General features: G+C 36.5%; 1 protein-coding gene across 4 annotated transcripts in view; it reads left to right on the top strand.

Annotated features, from left to right (window-relative positions):
- Positions 1–20,255, top strand: part of EMSY (EMSY transcriptional repressor, BRCA2 interacting) — an 80,442-nt gene that overhangs the window by 52,513 nt on the left and 7,674 nt on the right. For all 4 annotated transcript variants that reach the window (XM_082845484.1, XM_082845485.1, XM_082845483.1 and 1 more), the window contains 7 exons: positions 81–217; positions 2,683–2,856; positions 4,801–4,999; positions 12,960–13,124; positions 14,846–15,001; positions 16,079–16,120; positions 18,797–18,948. In XM_082845484.1, the coding sequence (XP_082701610.1) occupies positions 81–217; positions 2,683–2,856; positions 4,801–4,999; positions 12,960–13,124; positions 14,846–15,001; positions 16,079–16,120; positions 18,797–18,948 (1,025 nt within the window). The remainder of the gene's footprint in view (positions 1–80; positions 218–2,682; positions 2,857–4,800; positions 5,000–12,959; positions 13,125–14,845; positions 15,002–16,078; positions 16,121–18,796; positions 18,949–20,255) is intronic.

The following is a 20,255-nucleotide window of genomic DNA, read 5'->3' as shown; positions in this document are numbered from 1 at the left end:
AATTGTATACAACATAAACAGAAGTAACCAAATATCACTAGTCCTTAACTCGGGCCTCCTTTTCTCCCCCCTTCTCTAAGGAACGACTACCAAAATCACTACAATCCCAATGACTTCCAAGCCCAATGTGATTGTTGTGCAAAAGACTACAGGAAAAGGAACCACCATTCAAGGCCTCCCGGGCAAAAACGTTGTCACAACATTGCTAAATGCTGGAGTAAGTAAGAGCTTGAACTGCAGACTCAGCAATCCACTAAGGATTTTAAAGACCAGCTATACAAATATTTGTCTAAGGACTTCAGAACCCACAATGGCCAGAATGGCTTGATTTACCCCTGCTGTGATGTAATAACTTAAAAAACACCACCTACTGATGCCATTTTTTATAGTAATTTCTAAAACATGTTGTTCATAGCTAAGTTGCTTATGACCATGATTTAGATGCTTAGCTTGGTCCAGATGGAAGATTCCACTGGGTTAACTACAGAGGGACTTCTGTCAGAGGACAGTTTATTCCTGCTTTTGGCCAATAGATACCAGTCTAGTATTTCGCCTAGGCTAGGCAAAGAGAAATATTTGGGACTAAGACTAAATTAATGACAATGATTTGTTACTTTCATTTTTACGTCTTTGAGCTAGTGAAAAAAAATCAAATAAATAACAGATTCATTTATAGTTCTGAAGGCAGTTGTTAAGAGGTTAAGAGATTTGGAGTTAGCCAAACCTAGGCTTTGTCTCTGAGTATCATAATTGTTTGACTTTGGCTAACTTATTCAACTTCTCTCATCCTTAATTTCCTCATTTGTACGTTGGGGATGATGATCTCTACCAGTGAATTTGTTGAGTAACTAACTGGTAGCTGTTGAAAGTGCTTAGAACAGTGCCTGGCACATAGGAAGTCCTCAATAATTTTTTTTTTCTTACTGTTATTACTCTTTGTACTTAACTATCTAGGTTTGGTAGTGTCCCTACTTTGCTAGAAAAAAAATGCTATACTTCATTGTAGTTGATCTCTAGTAGCTTCCTAGGCATCACAGTCTTTACAATGTTGGTAGGGGTCTAGTATTAGATTTTTTCATCACGTGGGAAAACATAGATTGTTCCTTGCCTTAGTTCACATAGTAAGCCAAAAGTAAAGCCAGGATTAGAATTCAGATTTTCAGAATGCTTTATCTTTTGGTTTGTAATTTCATGGAACTTGATATTAAAAGAGGGGAGTGCCATGTACTCTAGGTCCTATGGTCACATAGATCTAAGAATAGTGTGTGTGAGTACTAGCTGCTATATACATCTAATAGCAACAGTTTGACACAGGAAATGATAGTCAAACAAGCAGATCAGAGTATAAGACCATCAGCTTAACCACATATGTACATGTACCTGTACTCATAACTTGCTTACCTGTGTATGCGTAAACACACACACACACACACCAGAAGAGCTTTTTCAAAAAATAGCCTGCTAGTTGGTTTTGATTGGTTTTGAATGGTCTTTAATTATACTTGGACAGGCCCCATTGAGCTACTTAATAGAAGGGCATGCCCACTTGCAAACTAGCAGCTCTTGGCAAATGAACTAGAGCTCTTTCCAGAGATGCTGCTGTGAAGGGTGTACATGTATTAAAATAAGTAATCACATGATTGGCAGACACTCCATGTTTCCCTTAGATAACTGCGGCAGATATTTAAACATGTGAATTTTGTAATCATTTAGCTCTAAATTCACAGAGTGATTACCTTTTTGCCAGCTCACCTGGGTGCTTTGTTTTTACTGGCTGCTAAGTTTAGATGGCCACACATTTAGGTGATGATGACTAAAAAGAAAAACTGATAAGGTGAAAAAATGTCAGATCCTTTACTTTTTATGGATTTTAATTTTTTAAATTTTAATAGTTTAGTAAAATGACTGTATTTGAATTTAATTTAGTTATGCTCAAGTATTGACTCCATAACTGACCAGAAAATGGTACTTAAGAATAAAGCAGATGAAAATGGTGAAAAGTTAATGGGCTTAAACTATCTAGTTAATAGACTAAAGTGATATTAGTAACATGCTGACGTGGGAGAAGTCCTATGTTTTTTCTTTGTATTTTCCCATGTAACCTCAGAAAGAATGTTAATATCTCTGCTGATTTCATCTTTTGCCCATACTGTTTCACAGAGGCCTTCTGCTATATATCCTTATAATTTCATGTTTGGGGAACTGAGGTAGTTTATTTTGTATGTGAACATTTAGCTATTGGTAAAATGCACAGTAATTTTTTTATTACACATATGTTCATTTCAGATAAACGTCAATAAAGATGAATGTTGGGGGGACAAGACCTATAGTCCCAACACTTAGAGATAACCATTGTTAGCATTTTAGTATATATTCTTCTATAATTTTTGACTCTTATTTTATGTACATATTCTATGAATAAGACAGTATAATAAGTATTCTTACATAAGGTGATTTTTTAAATTCACTCACCAAGAAGTATTTAATGCCTTCATAGGACAGAAGGTTGGTCAGAGGACTTCTCAGATCATTTCAACTAGATCTAAGATTTTTGATCACCTGGAAACATGGTACTTTGTTGTAGAGTTTACAGCCCTTTGCCCATCATCCTGGTAAAACCTTTCTGTGATTTTCAGTGAAAAAATGCATATAAATCTCATATATTTACTGACTTCAATTTAGGGAGAAAAGACTATTCAGACGGTACCAACAGGAGCAAAGCCAGCTATTATCACTGCTACAAGACCCATCACCAAAATGATTGTAACTCAGCCAAAAGGAATAGGTTCCACAGTTCAACCAGCAGCTAAAATCATCCCAACAAAAATTGTTTATGGGCAGCAAGGGAAAACACAGGTATGCTAAGATATGGTGATTTTTCTTGACTCTGGTATATTTCAAATTCCTAGAAAAGATCAGTAATATTTAAAGAATCAGATTATTAAAAGTTATGATTGAATGTGTATAATCATCTGTTTTCAAAATAATACTTTTCAGTACTTAAAAAAATATACATCTTAAATATTTGTGTCATGTCATGAGCAAAGCTTAGAGAACAGAATCCCCTTGGAGGACTTCCCTGGTGGCGCGGTGGATGAGAATCCGCCTGCCAACGCAGGGGACACGGGTTTGATCCCTGGTCTGGGAAGATCCCACAGGCCACAGAGCAACTAAGCCCGTGTGCCACAACTACTGAGCCTGCGCTCTAGAGCCCGTGAGCCACAACTACTGAAGCCGGTGCCCCACAATAAGAGAAGCCATTGCAAGTAGAAGCCCATGCACCATAACGAGAGTGGCCTCCGCTCGCCACAACTAGAGAAAGCCTGTGCACAACAACGAAGACGCAACACAGCCAAAAAAATAAATAAAATTAAATCTTTGAAAAAAAAAAAAGAATCCCCTTGGAATAAAATTTGCTGAAGGTATATATTGTTTTTTGAGAAGAAGATGGTTGAGGGATGATGGTTATTCATAATCTCTCAAAAGTATTTTTTATAAGCTTATATGGCCTTTGAAAGCACTTTGGATATTATAAAATTTGATTTACTTGAAACCTAAATAATGGAGAAGCTGAAGATCCATTCATTTTTCAACAAGTAAACGATAAGGGAGCTTTTCTGGAGATTTGTCTGGGAAATTGAGGCTCAGGATTTAATCCTGTGTTGCTGGGCTACTGTTTATTTTGCAGGTACTTTACTTTTCTGAGAATATCAAAGGAATCGATGTCAGCTTTGGTTGAGAAATGCTATCCTAGAATTTTTGTAAAAGCTACTAATTTACCTATAAACTAATAATTTGCCTTTAGAATCAGTTCCCTCAGTATTATAGCCAAATAGTTTACATATCTAAACAATAAGTTTTGTGATTTTCTAATAAGTTCAAATTGCCTTTAAATTTCAACTGTAACAGTTTCATTTGCTCTATCATCTAAGTCATAACCCATGTTTTCATTCTTGAATTTTTGGAAATGGTGATTTAAAGAGTCTGAAAAGGTTTAGAAACTTATATATGGGAGAAATAAAAAATAATTGTGGTGAAATAATATTTTTATTCCATGTACCCAATTGAAGTTAACTCCCAGAGTCCAGATTTTGAAGTGGAATGGTTCACTGTGAAACTTTTCTCCCATTTCACTTGTTGTAGTGTCTGTGGTTTTGACCTTTGCCAAGAGTTGATCTATCGCATGTTCCTTATCGATTGTAATAGTTGTCTAAATTAGTGTTCCTCTGGGGATTTCTTCAAAGATGACTTAGGTCCTTAGCAATTTTACTTTGTGCAGTTGTGTTAATTAGGAATTTCATTTGGTTGCTAAAGAAAAGAAACCTGAAGAACAGTGGCTTAAACAAATTAGGGTTTTATTTTTATTATGTTGATAAATATTCAGAGGAAGGAAATCCTGGACTGTTATTGTGACTCAAAAATTCCCCTGGGAATCTAGGCTCCTTGTGTCTTTCTGTTCTGCCATCCTTAGTTTGTGACTATCTTTCTACTGTATAGCCTACAGACTGTAAAATGACTCCTGAAGTCATTACAGGCAAGAAAAAACAGGGTCAAAGGCTCTTGTTAGAATCATAGCTGCTGTAATGTAGCATGTACCGCTTGAAATTTTGTATGTGGCCTGCTATAATTTGTTCATAGATTGAATTAGTCTTTGATGAACAGTGCTGTACCCAAAGTATAATAAATGTACAGAGCACTGTTTTCTGTGTCAGGAAAATATTTGTTTCATCATGACCTAGAAGTTAAGCATTTTTTAAATGCTCTAAATTTATACTGGTTGTATTTTTGCTTGTGTTCTAGGTTCTTATTAAACCTAAACCAGTGACGTTTCAAGCTACAGTTGTTAGTGAACAAACAAGGCAGCTGGTCACAGAAACATTACAGCAAGCATCCAGGGTGGCAGAGGCTGGTAATTCATCTATTCAGGAGGGAAAAGAAGAACCACAGAGTTATACAGATAGTAGTTCCTCTTCTACGGAGTCCTCCCAAAGTTCCCAAGGTAAGATCCATTTTACTTCTGATTTATGTAATTACTGCTGACATAGTGCCCTAGTCCTAAAATAGTTGAATCTAGGGATCTCAAATAAACATGTATGCTTTGACTTGTTAGTTCTTTTGATTTTATTGTCTTTTGTTTGATATGTAATCAGTGAGCTGAAGTTTTGTTTTTGGTAAGGCTTATTACCATTCTTTCCTGCCTGGCATATGTTCATCAAGTAATTGGTAAATTTTAGATGATGATTTTGGCAGGTAGGTATTATCAAACTGGATAGAGCTGTGATTCCTTCTGTTTGCTTTGAGTAAGTAGGAGAAGTATGCAAGAAAGTGAAGATACCTTTTGAAATGGTTGTTGCTGAATCTTGAGAAAGGATCAAGGTGGTCAGAGATGGGGCCATAAGTGGGCTGTAAGTGGGTGATCATACATTGCAGTTTGCATGGGACAAGTCTTAGTTTATTTCTGTTCTAGAATAATTATTAATAGCATTCGCTTTCACTCTCAAAAGTGTTCCAGTTTAGTGATAATTATATGGTTGTCCTAATTATGAGGAAGGTGCTATGAAGCCAGACTCCATAATAGGGAAAATCATTATCCTTAGTGCTATTTTAATTATGTTGTTCTAGGAAGTCATTTGAAATAGACTCATGATCATAAGCTTTGAGACTTTCTACAGATCTAGTACCCATGTCTGTCAGTTACCTTAACCACCCATATTGTCAGGTAGTATATTTATACCTGTACTTAGAAGCTCTGATATATCCAAACAAAACTGTTTATCTTCTCTTGATCATTCCTCACTCACTCCATTTCCTCTCCTCACCTCTCCATTATTGTCTCTGGAATGCTTTCTTGGCACCTTCACTTTTCTAATACAGCTTCTTCATATTGTGCAGGAATTATTATTTTAACTCTTCAGTGGAATCTTCCTAGATTAGTCTTACTAATGGTTCACATTGCTGATTATTCCATTAATTCAATTTGACATTTATTTATTAGTTTATATTATGTATTAAACTTCATGAGAAAGCTTCATGAAGGAGGTAGCATTTGAAATGGTCTTTGAAAACTCATCAGTTAAAAATTAAAATGTTGATTTTAACAAACAGACAATATGGCACTCATTTTAGAAAATGGATAATTTTCTTCTGCATATTATCAATAATAGTAATATTTTCTGAATCAATTTGCTAAGATTTAATTTATTATTCTGTATTGATTATGAATCAGTTTATGTCTAGTTATAGTAAGATGATGCTTATTCTCTATTTCTTTTAGACTTACTGATTTGATATGTATAGATTCCATTCTTAGTTTAACTCATCAGATGTTTTTTTTCCTCTTTTATTTTTAAGTCTGTAGTTATTTGAATAATACCAGCCATTTTTTTCCCTTGAGAAATATTTTCATAGTGGGCCAGTAAAATGTTTAGGTTATGAATTGGTGCTGAAATGGGGACCTGAACAGTAGATATCTGTGTATACATAATCTCAGGTTATCTTTTGAAATTGCTAGTTTTTTCCCAAGAGAGCTATAAGCCAATCATTACTTCCCTAATATGCCATTTCATTAGTGAGCCTTCAATTTTCATTCTAAGAAAGGGACAAAAATTTGGCTATTTTTGGAACTGATTGAGTGTAAAGTTTTCTGCTCTTTGATCTGTTATTATATATGGCCTCATTTATTTTTGTTGTTTATCTTTCATTGCATATTACTTCTTTTTAAAATATTCTGTAATACAGAAAAAATTCACCATTCAAAGTAGGTATATGTAATATAGTTGCCTATAAAGCCAGTTTTTATAGTCTGCATTTACTCCTCTCACCATATCCTTGTATAGTTCCTTAGTACATTCTCACAAAGACAAGGGACTGGGAATACATATGCTATGATTTAAGAGAAAGGGATAAAGGGCTTTTTTGGGTTTTTTGGGGGTTTTTTTGGCCACACCTCAGGGCATGTGGGATCTTAGCTCCTCGACCAGGGATCAAACCCACGCCCCCTGCCGTGGAAATGCAGAATCTTAACCACTGGACCGCCAGGGAAAGGGATAAAGGTTTTGATCAGTCTAAGACTTATGTTTGGTTTTCAAGGTATAAGAGGGTCATACTTAACGGGGAATAGAAGCACTATATAAGAGTCCATTCTTTCTTTATATCGCTTTTGTAGTTTTTAGTGCACCTCTTTTTAGTAACTTTTAATGTAATTTCAAACTTACAAAAAGTTGCAAGAAGATTAAAAAGAACTCCTGTGGGCTTCCCTGGTGGCGCAGTGGTTGAGAGTCCGCCTGCCAATGCAAGGGATACAGGTTCGTGCCCCGGTCTGGGAGGATCCCACATGCCGCGGAGCGGCTGGGCCCGTGAGCCATGGCCGCTGAGCCTGTGCGTCTGGAGCCTGTGCTCCACAATGGGAGAGGCCACAACAGTGAGAGGCCCATGTACCGAAAAAAAAAAAAAACTCCTGTGTATACACATATTTATGTGTATGTGTATGTGTATGTAAATATGTGTATACACATATTTACCTAGATTCACCACTTATTTATATTTTGCCCTATTTGCTTTGTTGTTGATTCTCTTTCTGTCCTCCCTGTGTCTATAATTTTTAAATTTTTTAACCATTTGAGAGCAAGTTGTAGATATTATGTCCTTTACCTCTAAATACTTACATTTGTAGGTTTATATTTCTTAAGAGTTAGTCTGTTCATAACTAAAATACAGTTATCAAAATCAAGACATATGAAGTTACAGTTCTGTAATCTACAATCCACTCAAATGTCATCAGCTGTCCAATCATGTTCTGTGAAGTTTTACCACCACCCGCCCCCCCCACCAGTCCACAATCCAAATTAGGATCATGCATTACATTTAGTTGCATTTAATTGTCATGGCTCTTTTTTCCCCTTAAATTTGGATAATCCTCCAGCCTTTCTTTGTGTTTCTTGATCTTGACATTTTTGAAGGAAATAATCAGTTACTTTGTAGAATAGTCTTCAATTTGGTATTGTCTGATGTTTCTTTATCGTTTGATTCAGCAGGAATTCCACAGATGTGATATATCCTTAGCTTTGTCTTATCAGGAGGCACTGATGTCAGTTTGTTCCAATATTGATGACGTTAATGTCGATCTCTTGGTTAATTAAGATGATGTCTTCCCGTTTTTTTTGCATTATGAAGTTACCATATTTCCCTCTGAGATTAATGGTAATTTATGGGAGATGCTTTGAGACTATATAAATATCATATTCCTCATAAAACATTTATCTACTAGTTTAAGCATCCATTGATAATTTTCTAAAGCCCATTATTTGTTAGATAGTTGGCATTCTACTGTAATAATGAATCAACTTTGCTTGACTTCATATCCTTTTTCTGGTGACTTCCTTTACACAAGTCTTAGAATAAGGATGTCTTTTATGCCAAGGAATTTCTTGATTCTACTTGTGGTTTTGAAACTTTCCCCACCATTCCCCACCCGCAAGGAGGAGCAATTTAGGCCTTATACCTTATTTCTTTCTTCTTTTTTTTTTTATACCTTATTTCTGAACTATCTCCTCACAGTCTAGAATAGAGACCTTCACCTTCACCTTGTTGTGGCACTTTCCTTGATCACACTAGGAGGGTTCATCACTCCTTCTACATACTACGCTTCCGAAGTTGCTTTGTACTACCAGCTACTTTATCATTGATCATTTTATTTTGTACTTTTTTTTTTTGTTTAATATAATTATTTTCCTTTCCACTAGGCTACTAGCTTCTCAAAGGCAAGGATCATATTCATCTCTATATATTCAATAATTAGCGAAGAGGTTAGCTAGCTCTAAGTAGACACCCAGTAAAAGTCCCTGAATGAACAAACAGCAGAACAGCAACCATAATAACTGTGATACGGAGTTAAACTTCAGCCTTATAAACTAATTTCTGTTGCCTGAGTCCAAAACATTTTTTCCTTTTTGGCGTTTCCCCTAACCTAATGGGTGGGCCTTTTAAGCTGTATACCCCTGAAGTATTTTTACATACTGATAGCTAGATGACCAACCCTAATAGTTCAAGGTCATACTTGCCTAGATCACTTACTGAAGATTGGACCGTATGCCTTCCACAGCGCCTGAGCTTTCCTTCCTATTTGGATCTTCTTATTTTCCCTTTCTCACTTGGGAATAGGGTTATTGGGCTTATTGGGTTATAGATTTTTTTTAAAAAAGAAAGAAAAAATGTTAAAAGTTTTCTTTATTTATATTCTCTTCATTTCCAAAAGGTTTTAAGGTAGATTAGCTAGAATATAAGGTTATGTGAAGTAAAATGGAAGAGAAAAAGGAGACAAAACCAAGAGTAAGGATTTAAGATGGAGCGTGGCATGAGGCAAATGTAAAAGTGCATCCTGTAAAGACATTGCTTCAAGTAGGCCACAGCTTGGTTTCTAGGATGGCTTTTCCAGAAGCTTCATGATCGTGGTAGGTCATGGTGAGGGTGAGGAATAAATCGAGGTTAAGCAAAACATACTTATTGCAGAACTTTTCAGAGCCATTATATGCTAATATATGTTGTGAAAGATGAAGGATATAATGTAAAATGCCCCCAACTTTTTTGACCATGGAACCCTTCTTTTGCAGAACATCTTTTTTAAAAAAAATTATTTATTTACTTTTGGCTGTGTTGGGTCTGTTGCTGCTCACGGGCTTTCTCTAGTTGCGATGAGTGGGAGCTACTCTTCATTGTGGTGCGCACGCTTCTCATCGTAGTGGCTTTTCTTGTGGCGGAGTACGGGCTGTAGGCATGCGGGTTCAGTAGTTGTGGCTTGTGGGCTCTAGAGCACAGGGTCAGCAGTTGTGGCGCAGGGGCTTAGTTGCTCTGCGGCGTGTGGGATCTTCCCGGACCAGGGCTCGAACCCGTGTCCCCTGCATCGGCAGGCAGATTCTTAACCACTGCGCCACCAGGGAAGTCCCTTTTGCAGAACATCTTGAGGAATTAATGTTCTCTGGAACATGTGGGGCAAAGCTGTATAAGCAGTTAAATACTGTGAAGACCTTGGGCTTTATGACAGTACTTCAGAGGGAAGGTACCTATTACATCATGGAAGGGATATAGACATCTTGGGTTTAGTTTAGAAGAGATGGTTTAGATGCATAAGGCATCTGGGAATCATTTTATATGAAGAATGGTAGGTGGAGAAAGGACATTTATCATGGAGAAGAGAAGATGAAAATTGGGTGGGGTTGTGGGGGACACGGAACTGTTGTCAGTTATCTTGAGGACTGTGACATGGAAGAGGGAAAAGAATTGGTCTTTGGTAGGTACATGGACAGAACTAGAACCATTGAGTAGCAATCAGAAGACCTGTTTCCACTCTATATAAGAAAATTTTCTAATTGTCCTAACAGTGCAAAGATGGAAAGAAACTGTCTTAGAAAACAGTGAGTTCTGTGGTGTGGGATTCCTAGATTGTTAGGGATATTTTGAAGATTTTAGCATAGGATTGATGATAGTATTACTTGATGATAGTTGATGATATCATCATCTATCAATGATCATACTATCATTGATGATAGTATACTTTTAGATTGTCTTTTCTAGCTGAGAGATCTTATGATTCTTTGCAAATGTGATATAGGCTTTTTATTGTAAAGACATAGGAGACATTCTTCCATAGAGATGCCTGAATCTGCCTTTGAATATAGCAATACAGTGTTTATCTCTAGTACCTAACATGTAGTAGATGCCCAATAAATATTTGTTAAATGACCTGTAGGGAAAGATATCTGAGGGTCAGTAGGCCATCGTCCTCAAGAGACATAGGAAAGTCTAGATGGATGCACACTGCATAATCAAATGGAACTGTTAGATCAGGCTCCTGGTGTCTCAGTCATTGCACTCTGACCCCAGCATCAGACTTGGTAGGCAGTAGATTTATCTAGTCTAAGCATAAGCCAAAAGTAAATCACTCAAGGAATGTTTTTCACATTTAGGTTCACACCCCCATTCTGTGTCACAGCATTTGGGGTTGCTGCATTGGTGCTTTGTATGGTCAGCTACACTTTCTGAGTATGGGCAGAAAGAGAAAGACCAATCTCCCCAGTCCCTATGGGATGATGTTATGTGGGGTGATGTCTCTGACAGGTGGTCCCATGTGGAAATTTGTTCTCCTTTTCCAGTCTTATGCTACCTTATCTCTCTACCGGTGCAGTTTTTGCTTTCTTCTGGGTATTCAGTGTGTGTATTTTACAGAGTTGGGTTGCAAAGTCATTCTTTGCCTATAGGTCCTCTCACCTAGCCAGGGGTACTTATAGCATCATGAGAAATTCTTAAAATTGAGAACTTAGTTTATATAAAACTAATGATTCCCTAATATAATCAGTTCTCTTAAGTTTAAATTCTATATATCAACTTAGAATGAGTAAAGAAAAACTGTTATATGCCTCATGTGGCATTTGATATTACTACGGGATATTGTCCTTCAGTCATCTAGATTTTTTTTGAAAGTTTAATGGAAATTATACATCCCTGGTGTGGTATATATTCTACCTAGTGTTTAGAGGCTAGGGTGGGGAGCGGAAATACAATTTGTTAATGGTAAATAAAAATTCCAGATATTTTGTATATTGATTTTGTTTTCTTTAGGAAGACAGTTTTTTTGTTTTTGTTTTTTTAAGAGTCATTCCCCCCCCCCCCCCCCCCCGCTTTACCTTTTTGGACAACTTTGTGGTTTTTGAAAATACAAAGTTCATAGAAGGTTGAACTTAAGTTGTTTATTCTTGGTTTTAGGGCTGCATGAATTCTTTTCTGTGATGCTTTCACTGACCATTCCAATTCACAATAGTCTTTTTCTTTCTATATAGTTGCCCTATTTGCCCTAATCATTTGACTTTATCCCAAAATACAAAGCTATATGTATATCTTTATTTTATGTCTCCTCCATTATAATCTAAACTTGGGAGTAAGAGTCATGCTTTTATAGCCTGTATAATTTCCTGTGTGGTATCTTGGACCAAGGAGTTTAGGAACTTAACAATAGTCTGATACAACCTACTTATTCTGTAGACGGAAAACTCAATAAATAATTTGTTGTTTGATTTGATGTGTATTTAGTATTTACATGCATACTTATATAGCATGAATATAATACGCCTTGAGTTAGGGCTATAATTTATTTGGAAACTAACAAAAAGGCTTAGAACTTTTCAACCCACAACAACAAAATAAAACACTTCTATTGTCCTTCATAGTTTATAAAGCTCTTTTATGTACGTCATTTCATTATATCCTTAGAAATCCTGTGAGGTAGAGAGGTAATTTTAGTGTTGCCATTTTAGAAATAATGATACTAAGACCCAGAGAATTAACTTGCTGATAATTGGTAGAGCTAGGACTGTAACATAAGCCTTTGAACTCCAAATGTTATACGTGTCATATCATGCTACTTCTAGATCATTTATCCATTCTTGTTGTCATGGACAGGATTTCCTTTCAGTAACTCAGCCATCCAGTAAGTGTTCACTGAATGCTCAGGTTATAATACAGAACACATTTTTAGGTGCACTGGGGAAAATAAGACTCATACAGCGTTTTGTTCTTACTGTACACAAACATGCACCCACCCACACAAACGCACACCTATTTATTATAGCAATTATAACATTGAATTGTAATTTGTCTCTTTACATGTCTGTCTCTCCAACCAGATTGTGTGCTTCTTGAGCATCCTTTGATTATTCTGTGAGCTCCTTTATATCCTCAGTGCCAAATGCTGACTCAGGCACATGGGTGCCTAGTCTGTTGAATCAGTGAGTGAATGAATAAGTGAATACAGACATGAAAGACATTATGCCCTCTGGGGGCTTACAGTCTTCTTGGGGAGATAAAGCATGAAGTTTATAGTAAAACAAAGATTAAAAAAAAAACAAATTGTTTTTTTTTAAGAGAAACTTTGTTTATAGGGTTTTTTTTTTTTAACTAATATAAAACAGATTCCCAGCCTGTAGTTCATGTAATTGCTTCCCGGCGTCAGGATTGGTCAGAACATGAGATTGCAATGGAGACTAGCCCCACCATAATTTATCAGGATGTATCCAGTGAATCACAATCAGCTACTTCAACAATCAAAGCTCTGTTAGAACTCCAACAGACAACAGGTATGAATTCACATGCTCAATTGAATGAAGCATGTTTTCTCTAGAGATGGGTTGTGCTAAAATACTACTACTGTTATATTTTCTTTGTTATTATTTGAGCACATTTCCCCCCTCTGGACTTGTTTATAATCATTGGTGCAGTCTGTTTACTTGTCAGTTCATTAAGATGTTCACAGGAGTACTGAAGGATAGACAGACTATAATCAGTAGAAAGAAGAAAAAAATGGCAGAGCTCTTTCTTCTCTGTCTCCTGCTTAAAATGGACAATCCTGTTGCCTTTTGTCACCAGAAAGGAGTAGGTCTATCAGTTCTAAGCACGGAGATAAATGCAGTACAGTTGCCAGTTCTATTCAAGAATAGTAGGAGGCAGATTGGAGGGCCCCTGCCATCCTCCTTGATATTGATGGGGCAGTTTTGTGGTCCTAAAACACCATTAATGGCCTTGCTAGCATTCTAATTTGTTTTTTTATCTTCATACTTCTTTGTGTAATTTAACAACTTGAGCTTCCATGCAAAGCTATTCTTATTTAACAAGATCCAATCAGTATTTCTAGTTACTAAATATCTTTGATAAGCTCTAGGCAAAACTGTGTTAGTTATACTGACTTTTTTATTATAATAGGTCAAATATTGTCAGAGTATTTAAGGGACCTTAGCGATGATCTCATCCAACCCTTTCATTTTGGATAAATAAACCGAGACCTAGAGAGGTTACCCAGTTGGTTAGTGGCAGAGTGAGAGTCCATGTCTTTTGATTCCTAGTTCAATGTCCTCTCTATTTGTGGGGTGACTTTTGTATTCCTTTGGTTTTGTTTTGCTTTCTTTGTTTAAATGATTATCTTGATTTTGTTACATTATATGCTTGGTGAGAATAATCTGAATGATCATTCAGTGTACTTAATTACTGGTTACTATTTGTAACATCCACTCTACACTACCCAAAGAATACTAGCTTTTATTGTAAGTCTTTGGTTAATCTTTCTATTGGTGTTATTTTTGGCTTTAGGCATTTCCTCAGCTCCTTATCTTTTACATACTCAGCTATTTCCATTAAAGCCTTATAGAGGGTAGAAACCAAATGATTTTGTAGAAAAAGTGATAATATAGAAAGTTATTCTATCCATGGAAACCATTCTTGACTCCAGACCATTCCATTGACATTTTTGCAGTAACAGAGAGGCCATATTTTCCTGACACTGAAAATTTTTATTCTTTAAGAGTCACTAAAAATATTGTAACATTTCTTTGGAGATTATCTTGAATTTTTAATAGATCAAATTAAACTGGTCACTATTCACTGTGTTGTGCTCTTCTGGGCAGGTGTGCCCTAGAGCAAATCATGCTGTGTACTGCTTACTCACCCTTTGTTTTCAGGTTGGTGAACTCCACAATACCAGGTACTGCCTTGAAGAAGGGTAAAGGAAATGTTCTAAGGGGAGTATGTACAGGGGAAACAGATGCAATTGTTTGGCCTAGTGATAATAGGGGCGGATTTTAGTCTGATTGCATATGAGTTCTTGCTAGGCTACTGGGTATGGTTGCACAAGTTGTGCACTCTACAGCCATACATAGCAGTCTGCTTTTTTGTTTTCAATTCACTGACTCCTTACTTACTGCCCATGTGGCACCCCAGAGGTCTTGTTCATTATTCCCGAGAACAACTCTGGTTTTAGTACTTGTTTGTAATAAAAGTTAATTTTTCCCCTGACTTTTTTATACAGTAAAGGAAAAATTGGAATCTAAACCAAGACAACCCACTATTGACTTGAGTCAAATGGCAGTGCCTATTCAGATGACCCAGGAAAAGAGACATTCTCCTGAGAGTCCATCAATTGCCGTGGTAGAGTCCGAACTAGTTGCTGAATACATCACTACTGGTAGGTGTCCTCTTAAAAAGCAGTATTAAGGTAGGAGAGCTACATTTCTGGATTTCATGAGATGGTTGTTTTGGGGAGAATATATTTTTTATATTTCTAGATCTCTTCCAGTTTTCTCTGAGAGCAAATTCACATTGTCCTTGGGATTTACCCTGTCTTTAATGACCAGGGGGAAAAAATCAATAGGTTGTTAGAAAGTTTGCTAGTAATATAAAACTGCAAGTTGGCCATAAATAACATCTGTGAACATAGGGCAATAGTTGCAGTGAGAGGATAGAATATCTTTTATATAAGAATAAATGTTCATATGCATCTGGATTTTTTAGTTTTGGGGAAGGGGAGGTGGGTCAAGGGAGAAATACGGTATAAAAGCCTCTTTCTTTTTTTAAATGTAAAGAAAATGTAAAGAAAAAAATGTGGAAAATTAAAAAAAATTTTTTTAAATATAAAGAAAAAAATATGGAAAATTTTAAATCCCTGTAAATACTTAGGAGTTCTGGTGGAAAGCACATTAGGTATTTGTTTAAAATGTGGTCTGGCAGCAAAACACTATTGAGGTTTTTGGATGGCATATGTAGAGAAGTGGAGCAGGAAGGATAATAGATTCTTTCATATTCTGGTGAGACCACACCTGGAATACTGCTTTCTGTTTGGGACACTTCATTACCTTGAGATTTGAAATAGTTCAGAGAGTAGCAATGTGAATAATTAGGGGTTAGGAGAGATAATTTATGAGGCAGTATGTAAAGAACACCTGTCTTACGTTTTCTTTAGCAGTGATTAAAAAAGAACATAAAGTTACAAATATTTGAAGGATGTAAATAACAAAGTGGAAAAGGAATTCTTTGGTATCATTTTAGGAGATATTGTTAAGATTAATGGGTTAAAATTGCCTAAAGGGAAAATCCAATTAAAGATTATGGAAAGCCATCTAGTATCTTTCTTTAGAGCTATTTAGCAAAAAGCAGAGCATAGTATGTTGGGGAAATCAATAATAACCTCTGGGGATAGACTAGATTATCAAACAGTAAATAGATGAAAAGACCTATGATTTCTTCCCTTACTTATCCTTTTCAGAACGCACTGATGAGGGGACAGAGGTTGCTTTTCCCCTTCTAGGTAAGTGGTGTGCATCCATTTGTAGTATAACCTAAGGTAAAATATGATTGTTTGAGGGGGAACCACTTAAATGGATGCGCTCTACTCTGATCTGGTAGAGGAAAGGTAAGCTCTACTCAGTGAAAGGGAGAGAGACTTTCCTTTTGCAGAATACTAGGATTCTTTCTCAGAAATGAGCAGTTTGACATTGGAAAAATGAGTTGTTTAAAGAAATAAGTGACTGTTTTATGGTGTTTACATGGCCCAGTTAAGGTCACTTCAGCTGTTTTCCAAATATGCACTCTGTGACCTCCCTTCCATAATCTCCTCCCATCATATATATCCTCAGCCTCACTGAGTTTTTTCTTTGACTTCAAAGCCAGCTTCCTGGCCCTGGCCTCTTGTATCATCCTGCAGTGGATATTATTTTTCTCTAACTTTTCTGCACTCTGGGGAATTACTATGAAGAGATTTATAGTGTCTTGAATGAGGATTATTTTTAAATGGTTTTAGCTGATCATCTATTAAATCCATTTCATTTCTTAATAAATTTAATGTAATAATTAGGAAGATTAGTGTGGGCAACAGAAATCTGCCATATAATCTGATAATTTCATCAGAAATTATATTTATGTACTATTTATTTTTCAAATGTCATTCATTTCTGATGATGCTTACATCAGTAAAAAACTTCATTAATTTGCTTGCTTAATTTTAATATTATTAGTATGATTTGTTTTTTCTCTTTTTCAGTTATATTATAAATGATTCAATACTTATTTTAATATAAACCTTTTTTCAGTTTGATTGAACACATATGAAAGATTTTATTAACACATATAATTTAAAATGTACATATAAAGCATATTGTGAAATACAGTAAGATACTGTAGTACATTTATAAAAGAATACTGCTGGTGCTACCTATAACCTCATATCACATGTAGGCATATGTATAGCAACAATAGAAAAACTGCATTTGTGAATTTAGATAGAATATGTTATAAAAATAAAGCTTGTTTATATTTCACTGGCTAGTTTTAAAGTTCTGTACTATAACACATAAATGGCACTTTTACACTGATTTTTGTAGTTTCATCTTACCCTTGGTCGCTCCACTATGACTTTTTAAAGTATGGAACCACTACTACTTGAAATTGTAGATCAAGATATATGAGAATTAGAACCACGGATTATTGAGAGGGTTTTGATACTCTCAAAATCCTTAGCTAATTTTACAGATTTGTTTTAATCTGTTCCTGATTCAAAAAGTTGGTTTCCTAGTGACCATAAGCATTTTTAAAGGTCTGTAGAATAAGAAGTGATAATTGTTTATACTGTTTAAAAAGTTGAAATTGAGAAGACTTCCCTGGTGGCACAGTGGTTGAGAATCCGCCTGCCAATGCAGGGGACATGGGTTCGAGCCCTGGACCAGGAAGATCCCACGTCGTGGAGCAACTAAGGCCGTGCGCCAGAACTACTGAGCCCGCACGCCACAACTACTGAAGCCTGCGTGCCTAGAGCCCGTGCTCCGTAACAAGAGAAGCCATAGCAATGAGAAGCCCACACACTTCAACAGAGTAGCCCCCGCTCGTCACAACTAGAGAAAGCCTGCATACAGCAACCAAGACCCAACACAGCCAAAAATAAATACATTTAAAAAAGAAAAAAAAAGTTGAAATTGAGGCTGATTAAAAATGGTAGTTTGGCATCAACATAGATGTATCGTTTTACATCTATATATAAATGTAAATATAAATGTATAGTTTACTCCATGGGACCTTGTAGCAAGAGACTAAGAGGTGGGGTTGTTTCCTAAACTATACTCTCACTCATTTGTGTCAGATGAGCTAAATTTGAATAGATGAAAGAAAGAACACTGACTTTTCTGTTATTTTGTTAACTTTATATTTTAGTACTTAACAATTTAAGGACAATTTTCAATTCATTACTTCATTTGGTCCTCTTCTAAAAAATAAGTTTTTATCCCAATAAAAAAACAAAAATAAAACAAACACAAATAAAACCTCTAAATTTTAGAGGTTAATAACATAGAGTTTAAGTGACCTCTTCAAATTCACATAGCTGGTTGGTGGCAGAGCGGGACAGAATCCAGTTGTGACTCTTGGTCCAGTTCTCTTTCTGCAGTATCACCTTGACCTCTTATTACATCTTTAGGATATGAGACAGTGTCACTTTATATATAAAGGAGTGAATGCTTCTGGTTTTTGTATTGCATCTGGAACGGGGACCAAGAGATTAAAGAACTTGTACTGTCTCACTGTCCTTAAAGATACTAGTCTGGGATTTGATTGCAGAAACTGATGGTTGTTTTGTTACCTTAATGGGGTAAAGGTCACTGGAGAAAGAGTACAACTCACAAGAGGATATAACTTTAAGGGATTTGTTCCTCCTTTGTGATAATAGTTTTCACAGTGCTTCCACATACATTTCTCATCTCATCCTTCTAATAACTCTGTTATTCCCGTTTTACAGATGAGGACACAGAGTCTCAGAGAAGCTAAGTGACTTTTTCAGAGTCACACAGCTCATAAGTGGGCAGACTCTGGTCTTCTGCCTCCTAGTACCACACTTTCTCTCTGTGATGCAATCTCACAGACGTTTGTTTCAAATGACTGCTGGTTACAGATGCTGTGGTGATTTCTAGAGAAATATCATCACCTTCTCTATTTTCAGTCAGCCATCGCTCCCAGCCCCAGCAGCCCTCCCAGCCTCAGCGGACCCTCCTCCAACACGTGGCTCAGTCACAGACTGCAACACAGACTTCGGTGGTGGTGAAGTCCATCCCAGCATCTTCCCCTGGAGCAATCACCCACATCATGCAGCAGGTTGTATCTCTTCTTTTTCCTCCTACCTTCTGTAACTGCCTCCTTCCTGAAATAAGGTTTAGTTTCATCTCCTTTTATAAGAGGGGAAATAACTGAGTTGAGGAGTGTTTGTATGTAGTTCTTTCATCTGTGAGGAGTGAGTAAGGGAAATGAACTGAGAGTCTTAACACCAGAAAGTAATTAAGAAATAGTATTCTTGGATCTTCTGTGAACTCTTAACATTTCAAAAGGGTGAGGCTATCTAGATGAATCTATGACATCAGAATTGGTCACTGTTTCTATGTTTTTTATTGTTATGGAAGGATTTATCACTGAGGTAAGATTTTCAGATGAAACAGAATTTGGCTTGTTTAGCTGTTTGTTGCTGTTGCTGGGTTTTTCATTTGTTTTACTCTTTGCTTTTATAATGAATCCTTATGGAAACATTAAGTAGGTAAATAAATATTTGACTTCTTTCGTTTTTTAACATATTTATTGAATATTTTACTTCTTTCACTGTATGTGATCAGTTGAGGAAGAGACTCACAGGAAGGAGAATGAATTAGTATGAAACAGAAAATCTGGTACCAAGGGTAATGGGGAAAAGGAAAAAATATATTGGTGACATTGATTTTGTGCCAGATACTGTGCTTTGAGCTTTAAATACTTTAACTTGTTTAATTCTTGGTATGATCCTGCAAGGTGGGTGAATTATCTCTCTCTTACAAATGAGGAAACTCATGCTCATAGAAACTAAATAACCTATTCTGGGTGGCAGAGCCAGGATTTAAACCCAAAGCATCCTGCCTCTATTATAAAGTTATATCATAAATATCAGATTTAAGCATGACTTATTATTAGTAGCCACATAAATTATCATTACTCAGCTGGTAGAGGTTGACCCTAATTACAGGCAAACTACCGGAAAGGCAGTGAAGAAATTATTGAATTAAAAACCTGTATGCGTAAGGTCATTATGAGATAGGGCAGGGTTTCAGTTGAATCTCAAAGTTTTAAAGTTTAGAGTAGATGTGTAGCCTTTGACAAGGCAGTGGGAAGGATGGGGTTGGGGTGGATCTTCTGTCAGTGAGGGAAGCCAGATGGCCAGAGGTTTTGCTGGGTGTCCGCTCTCAGCCTGGAGTCTGGCCCTCGTCTGGCTGTCCTGACATTGACCTTCCTCAAGACACCCAGAGAGGTCGGACAGCTGACCCTAACCATGTCACTCAAGATCGCTGCCTCCTCCCAACACTGTTATAACTGACACCAGGCCATCTCCCTTTCTACTGATAGGAACACTCTTGTCCCCTCCCCGGTCTCCTTCCCTCCTG

The sequence above is a fragment of the Leucopleurus acutus genome, assembly GCF_964270905.1.
Source record: "Leucopleurus acutus genome assembly, chromosome: 8".
NCBI lineage: Eukaryota > Metazoa > Chordata > Mammalia > Artiodactyla > Delphinidae > Leucopleurus > Leucopleurus acutus.
Note: the sequence above shows the minus strand (reverse complement) of the source record. Positions and strands in the feature narration are given on the sequence as shown.